We start from the raw sequence: 25,404 nt of genomic DNA on the forward strand, positions 1-25,404 counted from the left end.
TTCTAAGTTTATTCATAGTTAATATTAGTTAATAGTTGATATTAACTATGGTTTATTCCAGTCTATGGAGACTACAGAATGCTAGCCAAGTTGACTTTGAAATCTCAAAGTGGCCAGAACGATTAGGGCGTCTTCACTAAACCAATATTGATTATCAGTTTCACGTGTCAACGGTGCAGATATCAAATTTCCTCGTATTAGTATATGTAATAGGACTCCATGCTGTCCAATTAAGAAATAATTGGACGAGGAAAATTCTGAGGACTGACAAAATTGGATGAGGCCGTAGGCCGAGTCCAATTTGGCAGTCAGAGGAATTTTTTGAGTCTAATTATTTCTTGATTGGGGAGCATGAAATCTCATTACCTATTAATTATATAGCTGCCTAATTAATCCCATATCAACAAGACCTGTCCAATTAAGAAAATAATTGGACAGTTACCTATATGGGATTAATGAGAAGCTGTATAATTATATTATATTATTTCCTCATACTTTATTAGAGAAGTTGTAGGTTTTGAATATAGAAGGATTGGAATGGACTGTGGTAGTTTAGGTATGTCTGAAACTTTTCCTAGGGAGCTCACTGCTTTTAGCCTTGCGTTGCAGATGTTGTGTCGTTGTGGGAGGCCGGGAACGGAGGGAAGAGCGAACTACAGTCTGAAACGTCTTGAACGGAGGCCAGAGCTGTCTACCAAATAACTATTTGCAGGCGGAAGCATTTATTTCTTTTTTCTTTGCTTCCTTCCTTGTTTTTTTCTCTGTTGCTGGTTTTCTTTTCCCAGCTGATTGGTTGCTTTTCTCTTTTTGGCTGTACTAACTTCTTCAATCTGAAATTAATTCGGAAAACGGGATTATATATATGAACTAACTGTGCCTTTACTTCAGAGCAATATTGAAATAGATCTGCGGTGACTTACCGGCTTGTGATCAGTGGTCTTGTTGATCATTTTTAGTATATTCTGCTCAGCTTTTTGGATGTCTTTGCTGTCGGCATTTTCCTCGTCCTCCGACGCTGATTCACCATCGCAGTGAGCAAGTGATGGCAGGGGGAACTTACATGACGCCGCAGCGTACTGTGCGTTCGTCATCTTTTCCCACATTGATCTTTTTCTCTCCTCTTGCCTGAGGAACTCCTGCCACCACTGCATGTCTGCGTGGGTCAATCGAGAGGACAAGTTGTCAATGTGGCCGCTCATGACATTGACAGACGGACAATTTTCATGGTTTGGTCTGAGAACCGACGGTCTCCCAGGGGGATTCTGTTTCAGGACCAAATAGCCTTGGTTAGTCTTGTTTTTCCCTTGCCAAGATTGATTAGAATTGGCCAGCTGCTTGTAATGCATTACCACATTGTCCGCATCATCTTTCTTGAATCTAAATGCATGTGGACGACTGTGGTACTTCAATTTACTCAGGTAAGGCGTCAACCATTCTTTGATGTCATAGACATTTTCCATGTAGACTGTGGATGGTTGAGGAGTATAGGAGGAACCGATCACTTGCCTCAAAGAAGAAATTGTTGTTGCCTCGGTTTTCCTTAGTGCAACGGAGAAACGACTAAACATCTAAAAAATTGTTCGAAATGTGATCAGTAATTTTGAATAGCAATGAAAGCATGTAAGGTTGTATTGTAGTGCCGGATATAATACCTGGTCGATGTCTTCATGAGTGTGGCCTACAATCAAATACGACAATTTGACCTGAAAAGAAACACATCAGCCCGCTTTGTTTCAGTTGTTGATATTTCTCACATTGTTATATTCTAAAATGAATGCAGAAATACCAGGCATATTGTTGGTATGCACTGTTGATCCATTATCGTTTCACTTCACAATTAACTTTTCCCCGTAAATGCTAATTTTGTGAGATCTTTTATACTCGTTTATAAAAAAATGAATAACCGTGTTCATAGGAAGGAACTTGTCAGTTGCCTTATGCTCCACAGGGGGCGCAAGTTGTGGGTGTTAAAGTAAGTCGTATTAGACTGAACCCATGCCGGAAATCCGCTGCTTTGTTGTTTTAATTTGAGGAACATGTTGATATAACCCTTAAATAAGTCACAAGGCGACTTGTCAAAATGCCATATTTCTTTTGTCTCGATGATTCGATAGCCCATTTTAACAGCTTTACTTACTTCGCATGTCGTCCAAGTACCCCAGAAGCTACGCTCGCCCAAAGAATGTAAACATATATCCGTCTCATCGATTGCGCATTGTTTGCACAATGGAAAAAATAATTTGTTTCTTATCTTAACCGGAAGCACAGGAAAATATAAGTTGGATGGAGGCAATGAGGGTATCTATCTTCCGAGTTAGGATTCCAGTTAGGATTCGAGTTAGGATTCGAGTTAGGATTCGAGTTAGGATTCGAGTTAGGATTCGAGGTAAATTAAATAAGAGGCTGTACTCGGGACTGAGCATAAATTAATAACAATTATAAAATGTTTCCTGAAATCACGCCTAGTCTGTACTTACTATTAACGCTTCTTTTTTTGCATTAAAAAAAATGATATAGCCGTTTAATCATTTGATAGCCATGATATAAAAACAAACCTCAAGGTGGCCGCGGCCGCTTAACAGAGGTACCGTACCACTTTGATAGTAGCCGCTTTATAAAGGGTGGTCGCTTAATAGGGGTATCGCTGTAAAATAAAACCTTAATCACGTGGAGCACCAAACACCAAACACCGATGCCGCTGTTTGATCATGTTTCATTGGCACCGGAAACGAAGTATAGGATACCAGGTTAGCCTGCTTTGCCCTCTGATGAGAGAAGTCCCTGCCGCTACGCAGGCTTATATCAGTTTTTGTCGACCAACAACATGGAGGACTCAGAGGCTTTTGAGGTAAGAGTAAGATCAATATATTGCTTATTGTCAATTTTTCTAATTGTGAATAAATTTTATTACATACATTGATTAGCAGAGAGCGGTAAAATTTAACTGAAAACTTTACTCTCCGCACTCGCACTCACGTGGCACTAATGTATCGGTACAGAGAGAACAGTTCAAAGGGGACAGCACAAGAGACACCCGGCATACCGTATCTCAATAGCGCATTTTATTCATGAACATATTTAAAACTGAGCGCTTCACAACTGCTTGATATTGATATATGTTCTTACAAAGGTCTGGTCACGTGTACATGCAAAATTCAATGCCATGGGCCATTCCAACAAATTGATCTTTTAATTTCCATTGGAAAAAAAATTCCCATACGTTTGGAATAATTGCTCTTTTCGGTATATTTTCTCTCTTTCCAAAGCAAAAGGTTGTTCTTAAAAGTAAAGTTATAAAGCACAAGTAAGACCCTGTAAATATTCTGTTTATTCGCTAACTACCGTAGTTAGCGTGTTTTCGAGGCTACGAAACCTAAGAAACCATAAGACACGAATGTATAGACCAACAGATAGTAAGAGCTTATAAAATCAGCAAAAATACGGTTCTAAATTTTAACAAATTCCTATGAATTATATACCAAAATGTTCAGGAAAGCCCGTGGTTTTCAAATCCACTTCTGTTGTTTTTTGTTGACAGGTTCTGTTTTATTTCAAGGAGAGACGATTTTCTAGCTTGACCCCGGTTTATATGTCATGCATTTTCTCTTGTACATTCAACTTAAAACGTACGATGGTTTTTTTCAATAGAATTCAATCTAAACCATATAATACAGTCCGTGAATAATTGAATTAACTGAATCCACTTATGTTTTTTGCCTAGATAGTCATTATTTCCACAAAACATCCAAAAACCGTGTTTTTGAGACATAATTTGTATGGGCTCACATGAGGGCTCGTGAGCTTGAGCGTAGCTCACCCAAATGTAGCTGTAGTTTTGCACAATGTATAACTTTTTTGTGTTATTATTAACAGAATACAATTCAAGAAGATGAGGAAGATGAACTTGTGGAAACATTCTACAGGCCAGGAGTAAGTTAATTTGATATTACATTATTGTTCTCTGTCAGAGAACATCATCATCATTGTAAGGATTACCCACAACGCATCCGAAATACAATGGAGTGCAGAGTCAGTGTTTTTACATTGATTCATCCAATTTTAATTTTATTTACAAACTAGAGAAACGTGTCAGATATAACCCACATACTAAGTGATGAGGAAGAGGTTACAAATACATCTCTGTTGGAAACGGTAGGTAAATTTTCTAATTATCATTAATAGACACTTTTTTAGAGACATTTTAGGGTTTTTATTGTAAAAAACAAGTTTAGCCAGGTTTATTTTCCCGTCCTTCTTTTATTTTTTTACATAGTAGAAGTATTTTGTAAGCTTAGTATTTCGGATCACTGATTCATTTTCTTTTTCTAATTAGGAAAGAAAAGAAAAAATATTTTGCTCAGATGATGATGATGACTATCTCTTTAAGCCTACATTCACACAGGATCAGGTAATTATATATGCTAATAAATCATGAATTTCTTTTTTGCTGCTCTTCAGCATTTCAGCTGGAGAGGAATTTTGATCGATAATGCATAAGCTACATGATTCCATTTGTTTTCATTAATTGCATTAGTTTGAATAAATTGCAGTGAAAGTAAAAAGGATAACTAGAGAATTCTGGACCCCCCCCCCCCCCCCCCCCTCCGAACACACACACCCACACACCCACACACAACAATATTGATTTCCATGATGTCTTTTGCTAGAATTAAGTTAACACTTCTGAATTGTAGAAAAAAATAAAGCCAAATTTGGAAGCACAAGGGTCATCATCCAGTGATGAGCACAATGACGACATCAACTGTTCTAAATGTGGGCAACACTTCGCATCAAATTCAAAACTTAACAAACACATGCGTCTTGGGAGATGTAAGGGGAAGTCCAAGAAAAAGTAAGTTGCGCATTTTTCTAAGAACAAAGAACATTTTCACATTGCCTTTTTCATGAACCGCAAAGATCTCGTTTCATTTGTTAGCAAGCAGAGAACAATTTATAGATTAAAATGTGTCGTAAGCAACGAATATATGAAAACCCCAATAACAAAAAGTATGTTAATTATTCACATAATGATAGATTTAAATATTTTCTGCATGTAGAAATTATTTTGTAGCTAACTTGTTTGCTTTTATCTTCCCAGGAAGACGCGACAGCCCCTCTCTGAATTGTAAGTGTAAATGGACAGTCTTTTTGCATGTGTATAGCTTGCCATAGCAAGTAAAATAATTTAGGTGTTAACTTTAATTTAGCATCACTGTATGCGCTAGTTGAAAAGTAAATGACAAATTTCCATTTTTGACTTAAATCATCATCAGAGAAGAACGTCTGATATGCCATGGACGAGTTAAAGAAAAATAAATGCACAGAAAAAAAGATGTGCCCCGAGCGGGACTTGAACCCACAGCCCCCTAATCTCATGGCACTTAGTTTACGGTAGGCACAGATGGGGTCAAAAACGATCAGATCAGTTATTTTTTAAACAAATCCGTCATATTTTCAAAAATATTCCATCTAATCAAATACTTTTTTCCGGGTGTATTGATTAAGGGTAATGTGTCAGTTTTGGTCTACTCATTGTCAAAAATGGACGTCATTATGCAGTCATAATAAAAGGTTACATTTTTGATTAAAATTAAGTTGTCCAAATTCAAAACGGTTTTCAATTTTGTTTTTAAAATTTCTTTTATTTTTTATGTTAAAGGAATTTTCAAAATTCTTCCTTACCAAAAGAAGTGGAGCAACTCCCGCATGATATCGATGGCGTGTGCACTTTCAAGTTGTCCTATAATCCCAATGAAAAAATGAAGAGTACAAAAGATGGGAGGCCCTGGAAGCAGTGGACAACTTCCAGTAGAGGTAAGCTATTATCAGCAAAGCTTACACTTTCGTCATACCCAAGAAGCTAAAAAATTCACTTAGTTCTTGTTTCCATTGCTATTACCGGGTTTTAAACTCAGAGAGTCCTGCATTGCTGCAACAGTATTACTTTTTTCATTAAAGATTTAAAAACAAAGGCCCACGGTGAGGGAGAAAATCTAAAATCTAAAATCCAAAATCAAACTTCAAGTTCATTCGCCAAAACTCGTCCCATGATCGAAGCAGGCAGCAACCACATGCAGCCAAATTTTAGCACAATAAAATGTTGCTATATTCCTAGGATATTCTGATTGATTGATTGTTAGAAATATTTTCCACCTTTTGTTTCAGTGGGATTCTCTGGAACAAGAAGAGTTGCTGCGTGTCAGGGGACATATCAGTGTACCAACAAAAAATGTCCGTACCTCATGTCATACAACAAGGAGAACAAGTTAAATTTCAAAAAGGATGGCCAAGATGTTGTATGTGACTGTTGCGGATATAAAGTGGAAGCAATTGATTGCCCAGCAAGAAAAATATGGGAGTTTGTAGAAGACTCTGTCATTGTGTATCACAGTGGTAAGCACAAGTGTCAAGCAAAGTCACCTCGGCCAGACATCACTGAAAAGGCAGGCGCATTCTTCAAAAATAACACTTCAGCCAAGCCGTGCCAGTTTCCATATGAGACCTTACGAGCATCTATTAAAGATGGGAAAGGAATAGAAGAAATATATGCTGAGGCAAAGAAGCTGACAAACCTGAAAGCAATCCAAAACATCAAACAAAAGACCCTGCAAGAGCTTAATCCAGTTGGTCACTCCTTCGATGCGCTAGCTAAAATCAAGGAAGCCACAGATAAGCATGACCCTTATCTACTATGGAAAGTTCAAGATGGACGTGTGAGTGAAGATAAGATTACAGCTGTGTTCAGAACAAGTCGGGAAAAAATTGAAATGGCTGCACAAATGCAGGTGAGAATTTTCTTTCTCGTATCATTTGTTTGATAAAGACTATTCTCGTTAGGAGTCCTGGCTCATTGCTCTTAATCGCGCACCCCTCTGTGACGCGGTAACTTATTACATGTCATCATCATCTTCATCTTCATCATCATCAGCTGTTGTTGTTATTAGGTGGGGAGTGGACATCCTCTTCAAGACGAAGACTGCTTCCTGGACGCTGAACACGATAGAGTTAAGGGAATGAAGACGATAAATCTCACTGTTGAGCATCCAACTTTAAAAGAAATCGTTACCATTGCCAGTATGGATTGTTCTACAGAATCTACAGAAACTCTCTGCAAGTTTTGGCAATGCCTAAACGAAGTAAGCTTTTAAGTTGCCTGCTACTTGGTTTTCCTATACCTCAACCATGGGAAATGGCCATTCCCTGGGTGGGTAATTCGGCAATGTTGTTAGGAACTTGGTTTTGCAAAATAACCAGGTTTTCACATTGTAATCAGATGCGATATTGTAATGAAGTAATTTATATCGGAAATAAGGTGTGAAAATTGACAAAAAATTATATTGAATTAAATTAACAGAAGTTTAATTCATTAATTCATTAATTTGTTTGTTTATTCCTCTACTTTTAAATTATTTACTCATTGATTCATTTATTTATATAATAATTTTTTTATTTATTTTCACTAAACGTCAACAAGTATCACCTGATTTGTAGGCCGTTTCCAACTTTTTCCATTTAAAGTAGCCCTCCACATTTAGTATAAACATTAATTTGTACATTTGTTATCCAGGCACTACGAGACTATACTGGCGATAAAGACCATGTATTCGACCCACATGGGTTTGTAACTGACGAGCACGGAGGGAATCGGGAGTCAATAAGACGCTCACTCAAGGCTGAGGCCGTGGCGCGTGCTTTCTCGTGTGAGATGCACTTTTACTCGTGTGCCAGAAAACAAGAGTGCTCGGAATGGAGTGAGAAAGCGAAGTCGGAATTCCGCCAGATCACGCACCACCTCTATGCAGCCCTAACTCCAGGAACATATCAAGCAGCTAGGCGACGGCTCCATACGTGGTCCGGTATAAAGGCAAAGCGTGCGAATGCAAAGAAGTGGTTTGAGAGCTTTTGGCACCCACGGCGCTTCCATGCATTTCGTGCGTTCAAGTCTTCTACCACTTCAAACACCAACATGGCCGAAGTAGGCCATGCACGCAATGCTATTCGTGGGGCTCGCAATGATTCCCTGGCTCGGGCTGCAGAAGACCATGTCATCGAATCTGCCTTGCTAAAAGGAAAACTGGAACAGTATATGGAGGGAAACTATGCGGGGGGCAGGTGCCGAAACCAGAAGCAAAAAGATCAAACTTCCCTTAGAAGACAAGTGGATCGTGCTAGTGCGTTTGCTAGAGAGCTTTCTTCTGGCGATGTAGATCCGAGCTTTTATACAGCTGGCATCCTTGTGGATGAAAACTCCTCTCATAGGGCCAAGCGACCAACAAATCATCACGCGAGCATGATGGCTGATCTCCAAGACATGGAGGGGTCTACTGACGAGGAGGGAACAGTTCATCAGTCTAACGCCAGACCTCAATATCGAAAAAGAAAGTCAAGAAGTAAAGCTTTTGAACAATCTTTGAAGCTGGCAAAACGAGCAAAAATTGATTTGACAGGAATTCATGACATCAATAATGATAAAAAGGTATTTGAATTGAACGACAATGGCAACATCAGGCTTGTTGAGATCGGGAGCACGACCTCTTGTAACTATTCCTTTGGTAACGGAAGAAACGTGTGCTTCCATGTCATTTGGACAATGATAAACGTACTCAAAGTAAACGAAAACGATGACATTCTGTGTCAAAAGATTATTGATCCCGATGTTTTGCAGACACTGTTTGAAAGGGTTTCACCTTTCCAGCCTACACAGCTGTCGGCGTCCAGACAACCAGCCCCGATGACTGGCAATACCAGCCACGCCCAGATCCTGCCGCTGTCGGCGTCCAGACAACCAGCCCCGATGACTGGCAATACCAGCCACGCCCAGATCCTGCCGCTGTCGGCGTCCAGACAACCTAATCAGTACCCACCACGTCCGATAGTACCTATTGGACGGCCTCCTTGGTTTAATAGCAATCCTTTTATACTAGTAAACCTTTCCAACAGGGTGAAAAAATGTGCTGGATGCCCCTATCCCCACCGGTCTCAGGATGGTCCCGCATTTGTTGGTGTTGTCATCCAACACAAAGAGCGGGACCTGTACTTTGACCAGCAGGGTGTCCAGCGCCTTAGCTCGGAGGGCAATAAATATTACCATTGCCAGCTGGAGTGCGTGAGGGCAAGACACCCATACTTCTCGCCAAATATGCTGAGGCCAGCAGCCGAATTAATTTTGGACGAGTTTCAAAAAGAAAGTCTACAAGACATATTTGGCACACGTTTATTTTGAACTACTTGACTTTTTACTGTCTATAGCTAATGGGAGAATATCACTCGTGTTATGACCTTGAATCCAACCGGTTGTTAGGGTGGTATTAGTATGTCAATAGCCTTTTGGTCTCAGAGTTGAATAGCTGATTACTATTTTTCCCGAATTTGGTTTTGTTTTGTTCGTGCGTTATGGACACTGTGCTTTAATAGCACCTACAGCTATATTGTATCTTGTTGTGTTTCTTTTGATTCAACGTTGTCACTCACCGGCTCATCAACTAGCCTCAACTAGAGTACGAGGTAAAAATAACTGACGCCATTAAATATTGCAAATTTTTTTAGACACGTCTGGATTATCAATTTGGATATTCGTTTAGCCTCGAGCATGCAGATCTTTTCAAATCAGCAACTGAACTCTCTCGTTGAATGGGCGATGTTATAATTACGTTATACTCTTGTTTTCTGTAAGCGACAACGATAATGATGTATAAATAATGTGAATATATTTATGATCTTGTTTATGCAACAGGAATGATTTTTCATTGAATTGACTATGTTCGTTTATTCATTCATTCATGCATCCATTCACTCATATTTCTTATTTATTTACTAATCGCCCATGAATTTATATGGAGGACATTACATGGGCGGCGCGCGATGATACAAATATTATATTCGGGCGTTGAAAGGATTTTCACGAGTAAGCGCAGCGATGAACGATCAAACGCACCATATGGCCATCTCGTGGATACTTATGCACTGAGCCCAGAGATTTTATTAAATGACTATAAAATATAGCGGATTCTTAAATCATGCTTATGCAATACTGTCATCAATTGACTCAATGACCTTATGCCGTAGATGAGCTAGCTTTCGCTTTCATGAAAATTCGTATAGGGTTCGGCAGATGCTCAACTCAATATGTACATACGATTAAATATCGATCTGCACCGCCATATTGTGTGTGTGAGTCACATTCAGACGCCTCACAATAACTCGTTCCTACGAGTTAAAAAAGGACTACTTCTTTAATGTTTGAAACGTACATTCTGCACAGTGAAGATATCATATCCGTCACATGTTAAAATATCACTGTTGCAATGACTACTGTCATCGATATCTGACTACAATTTATAGTAAATGTTTCGCGTTTTAGCATCTAAGTAAGAGTTAATTACCGAGAACGGAGGCAATAAGCCATATACATCCCGAGGGCCGCAGGCATTTTATTTCTCAATTGAGAAGGTTTTCTATCAAATGTTGCTCATTATAAATGCGGTGTCTATATATAGTTATTAACCGGGTTAATAACTAACTATATATTGACCTCGCATTTATAATGAGGGTGATAACAAGAATAAAGCCTTGTGAATAACAAAGAAAACCGTGTCAATTGAGAAATAACACAAATTATTGACCCTTTAAAGCTGGGGAAAATACTTTTTTGAGCTTTGTTTAAACACAATTAATTGAAGTAAATAATTCACAGCATTATGTACAAATAAATCTAAGTGGATGATATAATAGATGAATTTGATAATTTGACCTAAAATTATAATTTGTTGAGGTTTGTATAATTCGAGTGTATGGAATGATTTTATTATGTATTACGTGAATGTTTTAGTCAAAAGAACTGCATTGTGATTCTAAACAAATTATTGGCAATAACCAAGAATTTATCCAATGATATTTGTTGCAATATTCGAATCCTAACTCGAATCCCAACTCGAATCCCAACTCGAATCCCAACTCGAATCCTAACTCGAATCCTAACTCGAATCCTAACTCGAATCCTAACTCGAATCCTAACTCTGGGGTTAGTTTGTCTCGGAGGCAATATTTTGCATTTTATCAATCCAAAATACTGGCTTAACTCGCCGAAATTTTCTGTAACGAGTCTAGGGTGGCCACACGGATAAGTTTTAACCTTGTTTATATAAGGATAAAGCGAGCAAAAATCGTAGTTATGGATCTTTTCTCCGGGTTTGCACGAGTAGAATAGTTTAGTAGCATTGGTTCGACCTCCGAAAAAATGCATCCCTCGGATTTAATGGTCCCGGTATTTCATGAGAATTGATGAAGGTCTTAAATTCCGTTGTCTGACTAAGAACTTTAAAGTCACATTCCCACATAAAATACACATCATATCCAAGCGCTCAAAGCCGTTTTTCTCTTTGAAGCGTACCTTGATAAATTTCTCCGTTTTTCACATTGTTTCTAACGACATTTTGCGAATCACCATCGGTGCATCTATTGCACCCGTGCCAGATACAACCGTAAAATTCGAAAATTTCCTGAGTGTCTGCACAATATCCGTCAACGAAATACGTTTTATCCAATTCTTGGTCGTAAATTTTTTATTCCCCATTGTTATCAGCATGTTGGATATTTTTGTTGGTTACGTAGCTCACAAACTGTAGCCACTGAATGCTACTTTGAGAGTGAATTTTTTGCAGTCCGCGGTACATGTCTTTGGGTACGATAGCAATCGTATTTGGAGTCAAAAAAATGGTTTGAAACACAGCCATGACAGCTGAAGCAATAGTAATGTACTGGAGTGGATCAACATTTGTTTGTTCGATAAATAACTCACGAAAGCATAAGCAATTTTCCCTCAAAATCGTAACAGCATTCGAACAGTAGTTCCGAATTTCGTTCTGGAAATCAAAAACATAGTTTTCCATTCTCAGTGATGCATGCCACGCGAGAAATTCGGTTCTTTGCTCCGCATTCATACTATCAAAAGGGAGAAAAATGTGGTGGCACGAATAGGAAAATGTATACATTTTTCGGACAAAACATGAGACTGCAAAATGCAGTGGAGCGAGAAATTTAAGTCAAAATCTTGTCAGTTGACGGGTATAGTTAAACAAAGAGATAGGACTGAATTATATTAGTTCTTTGTATAGTTTATTTATTTTATAGGTAGAAAAGTACTACAGTGTGCATATTGACAACTAATTAAATGAGTTACACGAGCGTATGTTTTTAAATGAATTGTCCTGCTTTTACAGTGTCTTCCAACCTAGATCGCTTAACTTTATGCACAGCACCGTCTTCTACTAACAACAATTTTCGTTTCTGTCCTTTATGTTCTACGGATTGGATACCAGAATCGGTAGCATATACGAATTATTTACGAATTACAAGGTCAACCACTTCTTTGCAATTATATCTTTTTTGTCTGTTAAGCGCTGCTCTTTTTTCGTAGGCAGTGGTTTTTTTCGCTTTTGTACTACAGATTTTGTGTGGCACTCTAAGGAAATTATTAAAGTTTGTTTCCATATCCTTTTGTCGCTTAATGAGTCTTTCTTAAGTTTTCTCTATACATATTTCTTTGTTATCTGCTCTAGTTTCTTCATCCTCTAAAGGCGCACATATTCCGATTTTACTCCATTTTAACCATTTGGCACGTTCGTCGGTATCCATACGGTGAACTTGATCGTGATGATTTGCTAGTCGAGCAAGATTGATGCTTCCACATCCAAGGACAGGACAGTTTCTTCGCGTTCGACCCATATTTACTTGACTAGTGACTGACGGAAAATGGAAGCTTTATATTGTGTTGTATGTATTTATTAGGCCCGAAATGGCATTTTTTGGCCCCATAAGGCCCGATGGCCCGTTTGGTTGTAGATTCTTTTCCCTATATGGATACCGACGAATGTATACATTTTCGTATTCGTGTCACCCCATTTTTCTCCTTTTTGAAGTATGAGCATCGCGAACAGCTAGAAGAACCCGGGGCATTTGCTTGGATGAAAACTCAGATAGTATGCTATCTCCAAGACCGCTACTTCCAAAACAGCAGTTCAAGGATGGTAGAACTGATGCACCAAATAAATCAAGTCGGGTCCCCTACTTTTATTGTCGTTGACAAAAAAGTCTACTTGAATGAGCTAACTGACGACTTGGCGTTCCAAATCATCAATCCTACATTTGCTACCTACATTCCTAACGTTGTTCCATGGCACAGAATCTTCGAATATTCCAGGCAAAGGTGTCGTTACATCCATGAAATTGATAATGGATGTACTGTAGTGAGGCTCCCCTCCAGCAGCAGGTAGGGGGACTCGCGGCCACCCCCCGGAATTACATGGGTATTCCCCGCGCTCACGTACGTGCGTCGGCCGTGGGTATTACCCGTAAGGTCGTTCTGGGTATTACCTGCGTAATTCGATTCGAAAAGCTCTCTACGGGTTTTACTGATGCCCCACATTACTAAGTTAAAATATTACCCCTAATGGAGGACAAAATATCGTTAAGTATACGATGAGTGGTAAGCTTATTTGTCCAAGATGTAGCAAGAGCTTCACAAAGTGTGGTCTGATTTCTTATCTACGCAGGAAGGATCCCTGTGAGATTGTGACGACTTGTACGACAACGCGCGAGGAATACGTAAAGGAGTTGACAAGAAAGCCCGTGGTTCCCAAACCTGCTTTTAGACGTCGTCCTATGAAATATTGGATGCGTCCGCGTAGGGTCGTAAACGAAGGTTAAAATATTTGCTAGATATAGATGGACAACATCGCGCGCATTCAAAACAAAACTGTACGCAAGCTGCGAACCCAGGTATTGGATCGTTTGGACGCCGACTTCGCCTTCACGACATTCACAGAAGGAGACACAGAAGAAATCATGGATGAAGAAAGAGCCGAAAAGATAATAGACCTGATGCCTGAAGGTAACTACCGTTTACAGTTAACGTTTATAAAGTATTACGACGGCGACTGGGTAATAGAAAGAGGCCGTAACCCTATTCGGGCGTCTGGTAAGCAGAACCTGTTTGTCTTAAATAAGCAAACGCGCCCCGGAGCGCTGGTAGGCATCGACGCGCTGTTCTACGAGGTTGCTTACCCTGTTACGGTAGTTATCTACGGTGCGTATGAGATCAAAGAGCCAGACGTTAGGAAACTCAAGCCAATGCGACATCCCGGCAACTGCGTCGGGAAACTGGTAAGGGAATTCTTTGAAGATTCCGCCCGCGGTGGTAAGTTAACCCCAAAGAGAAAAGAAGCCATAAGAAAATGGGAAAACTCCACCTACAAGGCTGGAGCGACGATAAATAACATCAAGAAGCTAGAAACCCTCTTAGAAAGGCGAATATATGTGAAAGACATAACAGATGGGTACATTTACCCTGGGACACATAAATACGGCGGCAGAGGTGCTCCTATAGTCATCTACCAGCATAACGGACACGCTTGGAGAGAACTAAGATTTCCTAAGAAGAAAGAGACTAAGGTCTATGAAACTTCCCCATTGGTAGACTTAATCCATGAGAACTCCGTTTGGCTGATGGATCCCGAAGGAAGCCAGTTTATGACTCAAGATGGTACTCTTTACCGCCCCGAAATCGAACATCTGCGCATCCAGAGCGCCTGCGAAACCCTTGGGGAAGACTTCTCAGATGAAGTCCTTAGCTCCCGCAGCTTAGACTTCTTAGCGGCCAAAAAGAGGAATGGATGGAAACCTACCCCAAAAGAGTTCAAAGATATCTCCAAAGCGTGCGTAGAACACGGTCATGGAGGTCTTTGGAACATGGAATATGATGAAGAAGAGTACGTCTCCTTGCATATGAAGCACTGCTATCCTGCCAGCTTCAAAGGCCTGGGAGATTGTAAGGAGTATCATGACAGATACGGGCATCCAGACTCGCAATTCTTTAGGGTGTCCTTAGACGGCACCTACGATGCGCCAGCTACGGGGTTCGTCAGGCTAACATCTTGGAAGTTGGCTAAAGACTTACATCCCATAATTTACGCATGGTACGGAAAGCATCTACAAGAGAAAGAATGGATACCCGTACCGTTGTTAAAGTTCCTCGAAGAACGTAAGCTACTCACCTACACCGCGCATGAAGCCATACTTTGCCATAGCGCCTAAACGAAGTGGTTGCCAGAACACAACCCCACCGCGAGGATTGTCATAGGAAATTTCACGCAAGGTGCTAAGGAGGGTGAAAAACATATGCAGCGACGCCTAATAACGGACGAAGGCGAACTAAGCTTCCTCATCAAGCGCGCCCACGACCAAGGAACGATGGTGTCCGTGGAGAAATGGGATTATTTCATAGGAGCCGAGCAGAGAGAACGTAAGTGGAATGCTTTGTGTTACTACCAGGACCATCGACCGCAGTATTACCATCTGCGTGCCAGCATGCTCGCATATGCGCACATTAACCTATTGGCGATGCTCCTGCGGTTTGACAAAGAAGATATCCCCCGCGTAGCCACGGATTCCTTATACGTAAAGCCTAGCGTGTTGGAAAAGATGAAGGAATTCTACACTGCCGATGAACTTGCAGAAAGTGGCCAATGGCGCGTCAAAGATGAGGAGATAATGTCTTGGAGGGCACGTGTAGAATATCACGGCGAGCACACCCGTGGTTCCGTAACGCCTACCAAAGAGCCTCTACCTTCAGTTGCCGACCCCATTTCCTACCAACGCTTCTCTTACCTCTACGGTACGGGAGGCAGCGGTAAGACGACGCGTGTGTTAGAACTCTTTCCTAAGATAAAGGTGCTAACGCCAACGCATCGTTTGGAAAGAGAACTCTGCGAAATGGGCCACGACGCTCAAACGTACCACAGCTTCTTTCGTTGGAATGGCCAAAAGTGGGTACCAGAAGCCATCCACGACATACCTCCGGTGATACTTTGGGATGAGATTTGCACCGTTCCTTTAGAAATCCTCAAAGAATTCGTAGAATTCCTCCGTGGAAAGTGTCAAGTAATATTCGCCGGAGATCCCTGCCAGCCTCCTCCAATAGCCGGAGAGATGCCCCACGAATGGCTGAAAGATTTCGTAGACCATGCGGAGGAAATTAACACCGACTACCGCAGCAAGAATCGAATACGTAAGCTAAAAGCGGAATTAAGGGGGCTCAGTGATGCCGAGCAATGCAAGACACTGCGCAAACGCGTACGAGCGAAGTCCTACGAGGACTTTCTATGCGCCTGGCACCCTAAGGATCTGGTGCTAAGTAGTAAGCGCGCGGCACAATCTCGCATACAGAAAGACTTACTCAAAATGCACCAAGAGCGCTTTCCTACGCATCCCGTACCCGTTTGTTATAAACCCCACGACACCCGCATGCAAAGGAAAGACGTTTGCGTACCCGGTACCGACATCCAACTGCAAAATGCGGTAACGCACGATAAAGCCTGGGTGCCCATAGAAAAGGTGGAAAAAATAACCTCCCATCCAGATTGGCGCTTGGGCTATTGCATGACAGTCCACAGCGCGCAAGGGCTTACCATAAAAGAAACCTTATGGATCATAGACCAGCGGCTGTGTTGGAGCAACCTTATCTACACCGCCGTAAGCCGCGTAGAATATGCCAAACAGTTAAAAAGAGCCTGGGGGCCGCAACTGCGTTACGACCACACCCCAGAAGACGTAGCCAAAGAGAACATTGCCAAGAAACTCCTCCCCTACAAGCGCCACGACGAAGAGAAGGGTCATGTCTTTGACTTATGCGTGGACGACGTCTATAAGAAAGGGGCAAGGTGTGCCAAGTGTAACATACCACTACTATGGAGGTTTGACCCGAATGACGATCAACAGTTCTCCGTGGATCGCATAAATAATAAACGCGGGCATTGCAGAGGCAACGTAAGACTGACATGCCTAGAGTGTAATCGGGCGCGTGGAGCAGCACTACTCTGAGTCTTTGGGGACTATGAGCAGCTCTTCCTTGACGAATCCGCGACTTGGGCCATCTAGGTAATACAACACAGGTTGCCCTTCCTTGGTGACGGACTTTGAAATCTCATACGTTTCCAGGGACCAGTTAGGATCCGTTGCTCTCTTACTGCCACCTTCGAGTTCCCCCGGCTGATAGAGGTATCTGACCACTATGTCGCGGGGTAGCTTTTTTTCCTTCAGTCCGACCGCCCTTGAACTTCTGACGTAGGACTTGTGTTCCACGTGTTTCTTTTTTATGGCATCCTTGGGTTTTACCCCCGTAGCCCTGGCCGCCTCGTTGTTCAAAGCCGCGACGACCTGGGGGAGCCTCTGAGTCCATTCCCTGTTGCGTTTGGAGGGATCTTCCAGCTCTTTCCAATACTGGTACCCAAAGAGACGCTCGGCCAGGGTCTTATTAAATCTTTCGACGATGCTCTGACCCCTGTGGTACTCAGCTTCGGCTCTCCTAATCTTAGTGCTGTGGTCTTTCAGGGTCTTAGTAACCACGCCCATGAACTCCGTCCCCGCATCCACTTGCAGCAGCTTAGGCCATTTCAAGACGCGCTTATAAATCCTACCTAGGGCTTCTGCGACTTCCCCAGAATCCTTGCTGGTTATGGGTTCGGCGTCCTTGTATCTGCTTGCGATATCAACTACGGTCAAAGCGTACCTATAGGTCTTTTTTCTCACCTTATCGTGCGGTAAGAAAAGCAAATCCGCCTGATGAACTTCATTGGGGGTATTTACGGTGAAGCTGGGCCTGGGAATGTACTTGGGCACGGGAAGATAAACCTGCCAGAGGGTTTGTTTTCTTAGCCAGTTCTCTGCCGTTTCTTCTGATACCCTGGCCGCGGTCGCGAGTTTCTTGATAGCCGACGCTCCTTTCCAATAGCCTTCAGGCCCATAGTAAATCCTTTTGAGTTTGTCCTCAGTTCGACCCATTATATGAATTCCAAAACAAGATTGATCTTGCGTCCGTTGAAATCCACCGTCTTTCCGTCCACTTTAATGGTGATGTTTATGCTTTCTACCAAATTAGACAAGTCATAGCTTAAAGAAATGGGAGTGTATTCTACTGGGTCAAATGGATTACCTTTGGGCAGAAACTTGGACATAAGAGAAGACTTTTCTCCATTGTTGTAACTATGGACCAAGTCGCAATAGACTTCGTAAGAGGATGCGACTTTCCATTTCACGGGTATGGCTGTGTCGGTAATTGTCTTGCCCGAGGCACATAATAAAGATCCCAATGGGTCAAACTTTCCAAAAGTTACTGAATAGTTTGGCATATTATGTTTGAGGGTCATTTCGTGCGGCAATCCCGTGGTGAGAGTATAACCGCGCTTGTCGAGCTCCTTGGCAAGGGTGATTGGCGTGTAATGTCCATCGGGTAGCACTTCACCTTGATATTTGTTAGGCGCCTTAAGTACGGTGACCAAGGCATTGACTAAATTATACCAAGAATTGTACAAAGAACAACTAACCAGCCTAACCTTATGGGCTTTGATGGGGGGATTCAGATAAGTGGTAAAGTCATTCTTGTCGCTTTCCAAAAAGACGATCATTATATTAGATACGCCAAAGCTACGCCTCCTGCCAGCCCTGCGATTCCTACGAAGACCAGCTCACTATCTTTTTGTTTCTTAGAAGGCTGATAGTAATTCTTAAACTGAGGCTTTCTCAACCCCGTCGATGCCGCGGGGTGTGCTTGCGCATAGAGCTTAAGAGGGCGTCTCTGTAACAGCGTGCCACTCGATCTGGGCTCGAAAAATAGATTTCTTTTATATTCCTATCATCGAAAGTACTATCTATCCTCACTACAAAATTGCAGTTAGAATTGTTCTAAATTCTTTTTTCCACCCGCTATGCGAATTTTTGTCCATCGACCCCAAATCAGTGAAAGACGCCGATTTTCGAGGTCGGCCGAGGGCTACTTTCAAAGTCTGTTTTCTCGGGTTTCTCTGCACCTAAAAGCTAATTTTTCTATTCAGAACTTTAGTCTAGTGTAACTTCTGCACAAAAACAGTAATAGGTTTTTTTGGAATGCGCGAATTCGGAAAAATAATCCTAACTGATCGAGACTACTGAAAGCGTGACATGGAAAGCTAAGATTATGAGACCTCGAATATTGCAAAATTCTCATTTGTGGCACCTAACCCAGCCCTAAAATATCATTCAACCTTGAGATAAGAAGCTATTTTATAGATGTGTGCAATAAAATTTGCGGCACATTGCGTTTCTACGAAATAAGCTAAGTTTTAAATTGTTCTATTTTCAGTTATTTCCTTGCGTGACACGACAGGCCGTTGAGTCTGTGACGGCTACTGTCTTTGCTCATTATCCTCAATACCATTACCTAAAATATAATATGATGAATTAAAAACCTTAAATTGACAATATTTGTGTCATTATAAAAGATTTCAATGATCTAAGGCTTCATTTGATAGTGTTTCTATAAGCTGTTTTGAAATTTCACCGCACAGTAATTTTTTTATTTGCATATCTCGAGGTCGGGAGGTCAATCGTTATTTGTTTATTTTAATTATAGTAAATTTAGTAAAGAAATCCTTGCTTAGTAATATCTCCAAACATGCTAAAAAGATCCAAAACTGAGAAGTGAAGTGTTCTTGTTTGTAGAGCTGAATATTTCTAGTTCTTTTTAAGTTGTAGGTAACATATTATTGATATCATTGTCAGTCATTTAACATTCTCAACGTTTATTTTCTTTATACTAAATTATCCATCATTTTCACTTGCGAAAAGGTATTTCGTCCTTCCGATATTTTCGAACTCCATATACTATCATTTTTTTCGAAAAATACTTTGCAGTCTTGACTGTTCATCGGCTGAGACGACGATTTTTGCAACAGGTGCAAACAAACGTATGAATTCATTTATAACTACAGAACGAGTAATTGTGAAAATTATGATCATACAGGGGCGGCGGTTCGGAAGTGGAGGTTGCGGGTACTGGCTTCTCAAATAATTTTGAAGATATAGAGCTACTCTATAGATATTTTCAAATAAACCATCATTATTATTATTATTATTATTATTATTATTATTATTATTATTATTATTATTATTATTATTATTATCTTTTTTTTCCATAGTATTACAGATATAATATCTTCTTTTTTCTTTCTTTCTTTTCTTTTTCTTTTTGTCATTTGTCACATTTTGTATTCGATTCAAGTAGCCAATTGTAAATTACCTATACGTAGCGAGATTTACGATTGTATTACGGGAAAAAACTCAAGTGAAGTTTTCATTATCATTATCATTATTATAATTATACAGCTTCTCATTAATCCCATATAGGTAACTGTCCAATTATTTTCTTAATTGGGCAGGTCTTGTTGATATGGGATTAATTAGGCAGCTATATAATTAATAGGTAATGGATTTCATGCTCTCCAATCAAGAAATAATTAGACTCGAAAAATTCCTCTGGCTGCCAAATTGGACTCGGCCTACGGCCTCATCCAATTTTGTCAGTCCTTGGAATTTTCCTCATGGAGTCCTATTACATATACTTATTATCATTATCATCATCATCATCGATCATCATCATCATTATTACAACAGCAAATTCTTTGGTTACCTACATGAGTTCGCAACTGACATTATTTTCAAGACGATTTCGAAACAGTGAATCAGTACAGCCTGTTTTGACGTGCCTCTCCAATGGATAATGTTCAGCTTCCGCCGCCCCTGTCGTGTACTCACTGAACTAAGATTAAAGGCTTATCTAGCTAACAGTACTGAGATTCTACTGCGGAGAACACTTGCATTCCTTAATGACTTCCCCAACCAAACGCACGAGCTCTGCCTTAAGGTCTTTAGATCTAAACTGTACTTCAAAGTGATTAAGTATTTTTTTCAGCATTGTAACATTGAAGGCTGAGATCTTGTTTCTTTGATAGTAGTCGCATAGATCGTACGTGTCATAAATAATGGGGTGTTGCAGGCCAATGCTATCCTCAATTTCTTGTAACAGATTCATACGTTCTGACTCTCGTATTACATCCTGAATGTCTAATTCCTCGTCTACCGAAGATTGTACATTTTTCTGAGAACTGGTCACGGTAATATCTCGTACTGTGGATTTTTTTCGCGAAGTGGAAAGACGTGAAAAGAATCCTGCAATTTGGGTCTTCGATAGCCATTCTTCTCTTTCAAAGCGCCTTTCATCGTTCTCATTTCTCGCGCACCGCATTTCCGCGGCAACTTGTTCAGGGTCTGCTTTTCTACCAGTCCTCTCACCCAGGTCAAACTTTGCTGTCAAATACGACCGCACATTTTCTGTAAAACGAGCAGCTCCGGTTCTTGGTTTTAGAGCCCAGCCCATGCTAAGGGTTGAAGGTGTCTCTTGAACAAGGGATATATAAGAAGCTTCGTCTGGTTTACTGCATGGTTTTGGCTGATAAGTATCGATACCCGAGAATTTAGCTGCCCAATCTCGGCGGAGCCCATCGTATATAGTTTCATTTCTTTTTGTTTGGATTTCATGCAAACCAACATCAATGTGAAGCTCGAGCTCTGAAAAGGAATCGAAGTTAGAGCTACACCCTACTTCGGGACAAACAAATAGGGATGGCTGATCATCGCTGTCAGCTGCACTCTTGGAATTTTGATTATCCTTGCCAACTGAAAGCTGTCTTGTTTCACTGGTGTTGAAAAACTCTTGTCCTTCTTGCAATGATATGTTGGTCGCTCCTTGATGTTTAACATATAGAGATTTCCAAGGTATGACTTTACCTGGACCGATACCATAGGCTTTCCACGTGCGCAGTCCTTTCTCTTCATACTTAAAGTTATGTAATTCACTAAAGTATTTGATTTTATGCACTTCGAGACTCTGGCTGCATTCATCCAAAATGCTCACGGCCGCAGTTGTTCCCTTAACTGGCCTCTCTTGTAAAGCCTCCCTCATATGGGACACATTCAGAATGTCGTTCCCTTCAGCGCAGTATCTCCTGATTGAAGCCTTCATTGGACAAAGCACTCTGTCACATACGTCCTTTCCTTGTTGAGGCTCAGAAAAATCATACCGTTCAACAGCAATTCCAACACGTTCACTGACATCTTTAGCTGCTGCAATGAGATTGGTAGTGTGATAACATCCTGCTTCGTCTGAACGAATACATACCGTTTTCACATCTGGAAAGTCAACTTTGATACTTTCTAGAAGGCTCTCAAGAACGGAAGTCACAGCAAACCAGTCCTGGGAGCATGAGTCAAACAGATGAGCATAGGACAAAACTCGAGTAGTCTTGCATTGATTATTGTAAGTCACTACACTGCTAATATGCCAACTTAATCCACGCTTACCGAACCACTCGCTTTGCTTTTCTCTGTACCTCATTTGATTGAATTTCATCGCCCAATCGATTATAACTAAGGCAGAATGGGGTGACAAATAACGTATTGCTTCTTGTTTTGCCTGTTCCTGATTTACACCTCTGATGATGTGACACTTCCATGCGAAGATTTTGCTTTTTGAGGCATTGAAGTCGTACATGAGATCATCGCGTTGCTCTTTGTTGTAAAGATTACTTGGATGATTCTTTATGCCAGCCTCTGTCTCATCTATTACCAATATTAATTGCTTACAGCGGTTGCAAGACAATTGATGTGATGAATGCGAACACTTTCTTTGAAATTTCTTATTGCTCGGATCGCTCAAAGCAAAGCGCCTACAGTGGTCAGCGCATTCGCTTTCTTCGGCCATGCAGTCTGTTTTGAATGTCGTTTTAAGGTATTTCATGCCTTCATTCAACCTGTTTTTTAAGCTTGTCATGTTTTCTTTGTCTGCACCGACTTCACAAAGTTCATCGGTTATAGAAGATAATTGCCCAAAGGCAGACACTCCTTCAGCAGCAGTATTATCGAGGCCGCACAATTATTTACGTTGTGAAGCTTCTCGCACTTCCAAGATACGATACATTGTCGAACGACTAATGGGCTCAAATGACTCTTCTTTGCAATACTGTAAGTACTGCATCACCATCGTAGATCTTGTAACAGTGCGGATTACATCAGGCATTGTTATCTGACTGCCTTCATCTAAGGTAATCTTTCTTGTTCCAAATGCAACATCTTGATAAAAATAAGGTCGATTGACGAAATCAACGAAGTGATCAACTTTTTGTGTGTCTAGACGCACCCGATGGTGCACTATCTTAGGGACAGCTGAGCCTGGACCTCTCTTTTTCGCATGTGATCTGGCCAACTTGATTTGCCTGATACTGACTTTTTCATAAGGCTCGTGAAAAGCTTGCAATTTCTTCATGGTATGACGGTATGCATATATACTGAGTATTTGTATCTTCAAGTTACGGGTCTGTGCATCACGATAAGCACACATTAACGCGATCAGGTCATCTGTAGGGCCTGTGGGTTCTTGTTGGATTGCTTGGAATAGCTTGTCACCATCTTTTGGCGCTATCAGGTCGCAAACAGTTCGGCACGCGTCTGAAGCTCTTTCTTTACAGATGTTTTTATCTTCTGGCTTTGCATCGTCCCAAGCCGATGTTAACTGAAACTGCAGCGGCTCAAGAACTCCAGCAGGTGTGTGCGTCGCTATCTTAGCCATCGATTCGTTGAAGTCTTGAACAGCTCTATCGTTATTAGCAGACGCGTCGATGTGCAAATCTTCCAGTGAACTACCACTTGCAAGATCCCTGCAGCATCCCGGTGTCCAGTCAGTGCCAGCAGCACGATGCGTACGAGGTGTTTCCGGTTCAATTGTTGAGGTTGTTGAATTTTTAAGTCTGCTGTCAATGACAAAAAGAGAAATATATATATTGTCGCTAGTCGACACCTACCACGTAAAATGAAACAGCTTTCTACTCCCAAGGCATACCTTTCTCTGATTGTTCTTGTGGAAGGTTCCTTGAACTCGCCACCGATTTCCTGCAGCAGCCACGCCGCATTGCTCTGCATGTTTTCTTTGTGTTTTGTTCTACATTTTCCACATATTGCTGTGTCCAGAGAATAGATATTTAATTAAGCTTAGAGTCATAAAGAAAAGAATTATGAATTAAACTACTAATAGCTATTTTTCTCTTTCTTGTCTTTCCTTTTCTCATTCTTCCTTTCACTTTCTTTTTTTCCTACTTTTTATTCTTTGATTTCATATTGATATAAGTTTATAATAATATGACGTAGTTACTGACCTTATCATAACTGACACACTTACTCAATCATTCATTTTCTTTCTTTCTTTCCCTCCCTCCCTTCCTTCCTTCCTTCCTTCCTTCCTTCCTTCCTTCCTTCCTTCCTTCCTTCCTTTCTTTCTTTCTTTCTTTCTTTTTTTTTCTCTCTCTCTCTTTCTTTTTTCCTTCCTTTCTTTCCTTCTCCCTCCTCTCTCTGTTCGTTCAACCTGGAGAAACATAAAAAACATGGCCAACACGATTTTTCCAAATTCTTCAAATAAAAAAATTGGACCCAAAATCATTGACGAAAATACTTACGTGATCCAATTTCCACCGTGACATTGAAAATTGATTTCACTGCATTTGCCATGACTACATTTATCACATGGCGATCCTTGCACTGCTTTTTTCTCGAACCACTGTGTCCTGGATAGCGACATGTCCGCGGTGCACGCCAAAATCTACCTAAACCATGACGATGGCTTGGACAGATGTTCATTTTATCAACTTGCGTTGCGCTCAACTCAAAATATCCAGCACGTGTAAGAATGAGTTCGCTTTCCTCTAACCCAGAATTTCGTAGATGACAACTAGCGAGGTGTTGTGCTACATCTTCGTTGCATCCACTTAACTTAACCAATTCATTAAGCCCTCGTGAGCTTCCACAAGTTATTTTCCTGATGCCTTTAAAGCTGCAAAGGCTAAAATCCATTTTTTTACAGGAAAGAACTAACTAGAAGATATAAACGCCGATCTTCTTGGTGCAAATGAATGCAACAAGGATAGGCATGTCAATTTCATTTCTGAAATCATATTCATAAATAATTCATAACCCAATCTATTCTATTCTATTCTATTCTATTCTATTCTATTCTATTCTATTCTATTCTATTCTATTCTATTCTATTCTATTCTATTCTATTCTATTCTATTCTATTCTATTCTATTCTATTCTATTCTATTCTATTCTATTCTATTCTATTCTATTCTATTCTATTCTATTCTATTCTATTCTATTCTATTCTATTCTATTCTATTCTATTCTATTCTATTCTATTCTATTCTATTCTATTCTATTCTATTCTATTCTATTCTATTCTATTCTATTCTATTCTATTCTATTCTATTCTATTCTATTCTATTCTATTCTATTCTATTTCATTTTTTAGTCCTTAATTTAGACGTCCTAGTCTAATTCACTGGTATTTAGTTTAAAGTCGTGGATTCAGTATTCCAAGTACTACTAATATAAGTATAGAGTTGATCAATAACACGGCGAATAACGCTGCTAACTCGGGCAAGTACATATCCTTTACTTGCAACGATATGAATAATATGTTACCTTGAACTA

The 25,404-nt window shown here is 40.5% G+C and overlaps 2 protein-coding genes, 1 long non-coding RNA gene and 1 pseudogene across 3 annotated transcripts in view; 1 reads left to right on the plus strand and 3 right to left on the minus strand.

Annotated features, from left to right (window-relative positions):
* Positions 1–25,404, plus strand: part of LOC116288671 (uncharacterized) — a 371,660-nt gene that overhangs the window by 155,673 nt on the left and 190,583 nt on the right. The gene's annotated exons all lie outside the window — the stretch shown is intronic.
* On the minus strand, positions 723–1,699 carry LOC116298477 (uncharacterized). Its single transcript, XM_089029864.1, has 3 exons — positions 1,653–1,699; positions 921–1,568; positions 723–830 (listed from the first exon to the last, which is right to left on the minus strand). The coding sequence occupies exons 2-3, from the start codon at positions 1,566–1,568 to the stop codon at positions 723–725; spliced, it is 756 nt and encodes a 251-aa protein (XP_088885990.1). The 5' UTR covers positions 1,653–1,699.
* LOC148911159 (uncharacterized) lies at positions 20,103–22,361 on the minus strand. Its single transcript, XM_089029865.1, has one exon. It carries the CDS (start codon positions 22,274–22,276, stop codon positions 20,666–20,668), a length of 1,611 nt encoding a protein of 536 aa, XP_088885991.1. The 5' UTR covers positions 22,277–22,361; the 3' UTR covers positions 20,103–20,665.
* LOC116297276 (uncharacterized) lies at positions 22,482–23,905 on the minus strand (annotated as a pseudogene).

The sequence above is a fragment of the Actinia tenebrosa genome, unplaced genomic scaffold, assembly GCF_029948245.1.
Source record: "Actinia tenebrosa isolate PJP-AT-01 unplaced genomic scaffold, QUT_ActTen_1.0 PGA_scaffold14__42_contigs__length_11649687, whole genome shotgun sequence".
NCBI classification, from domain to species: Eukaryota; Metazoa; Cnidaria; class Anthozoa; order Actiniaria; family Actiniidae; genus Actinia; species Actinia tenebrosa.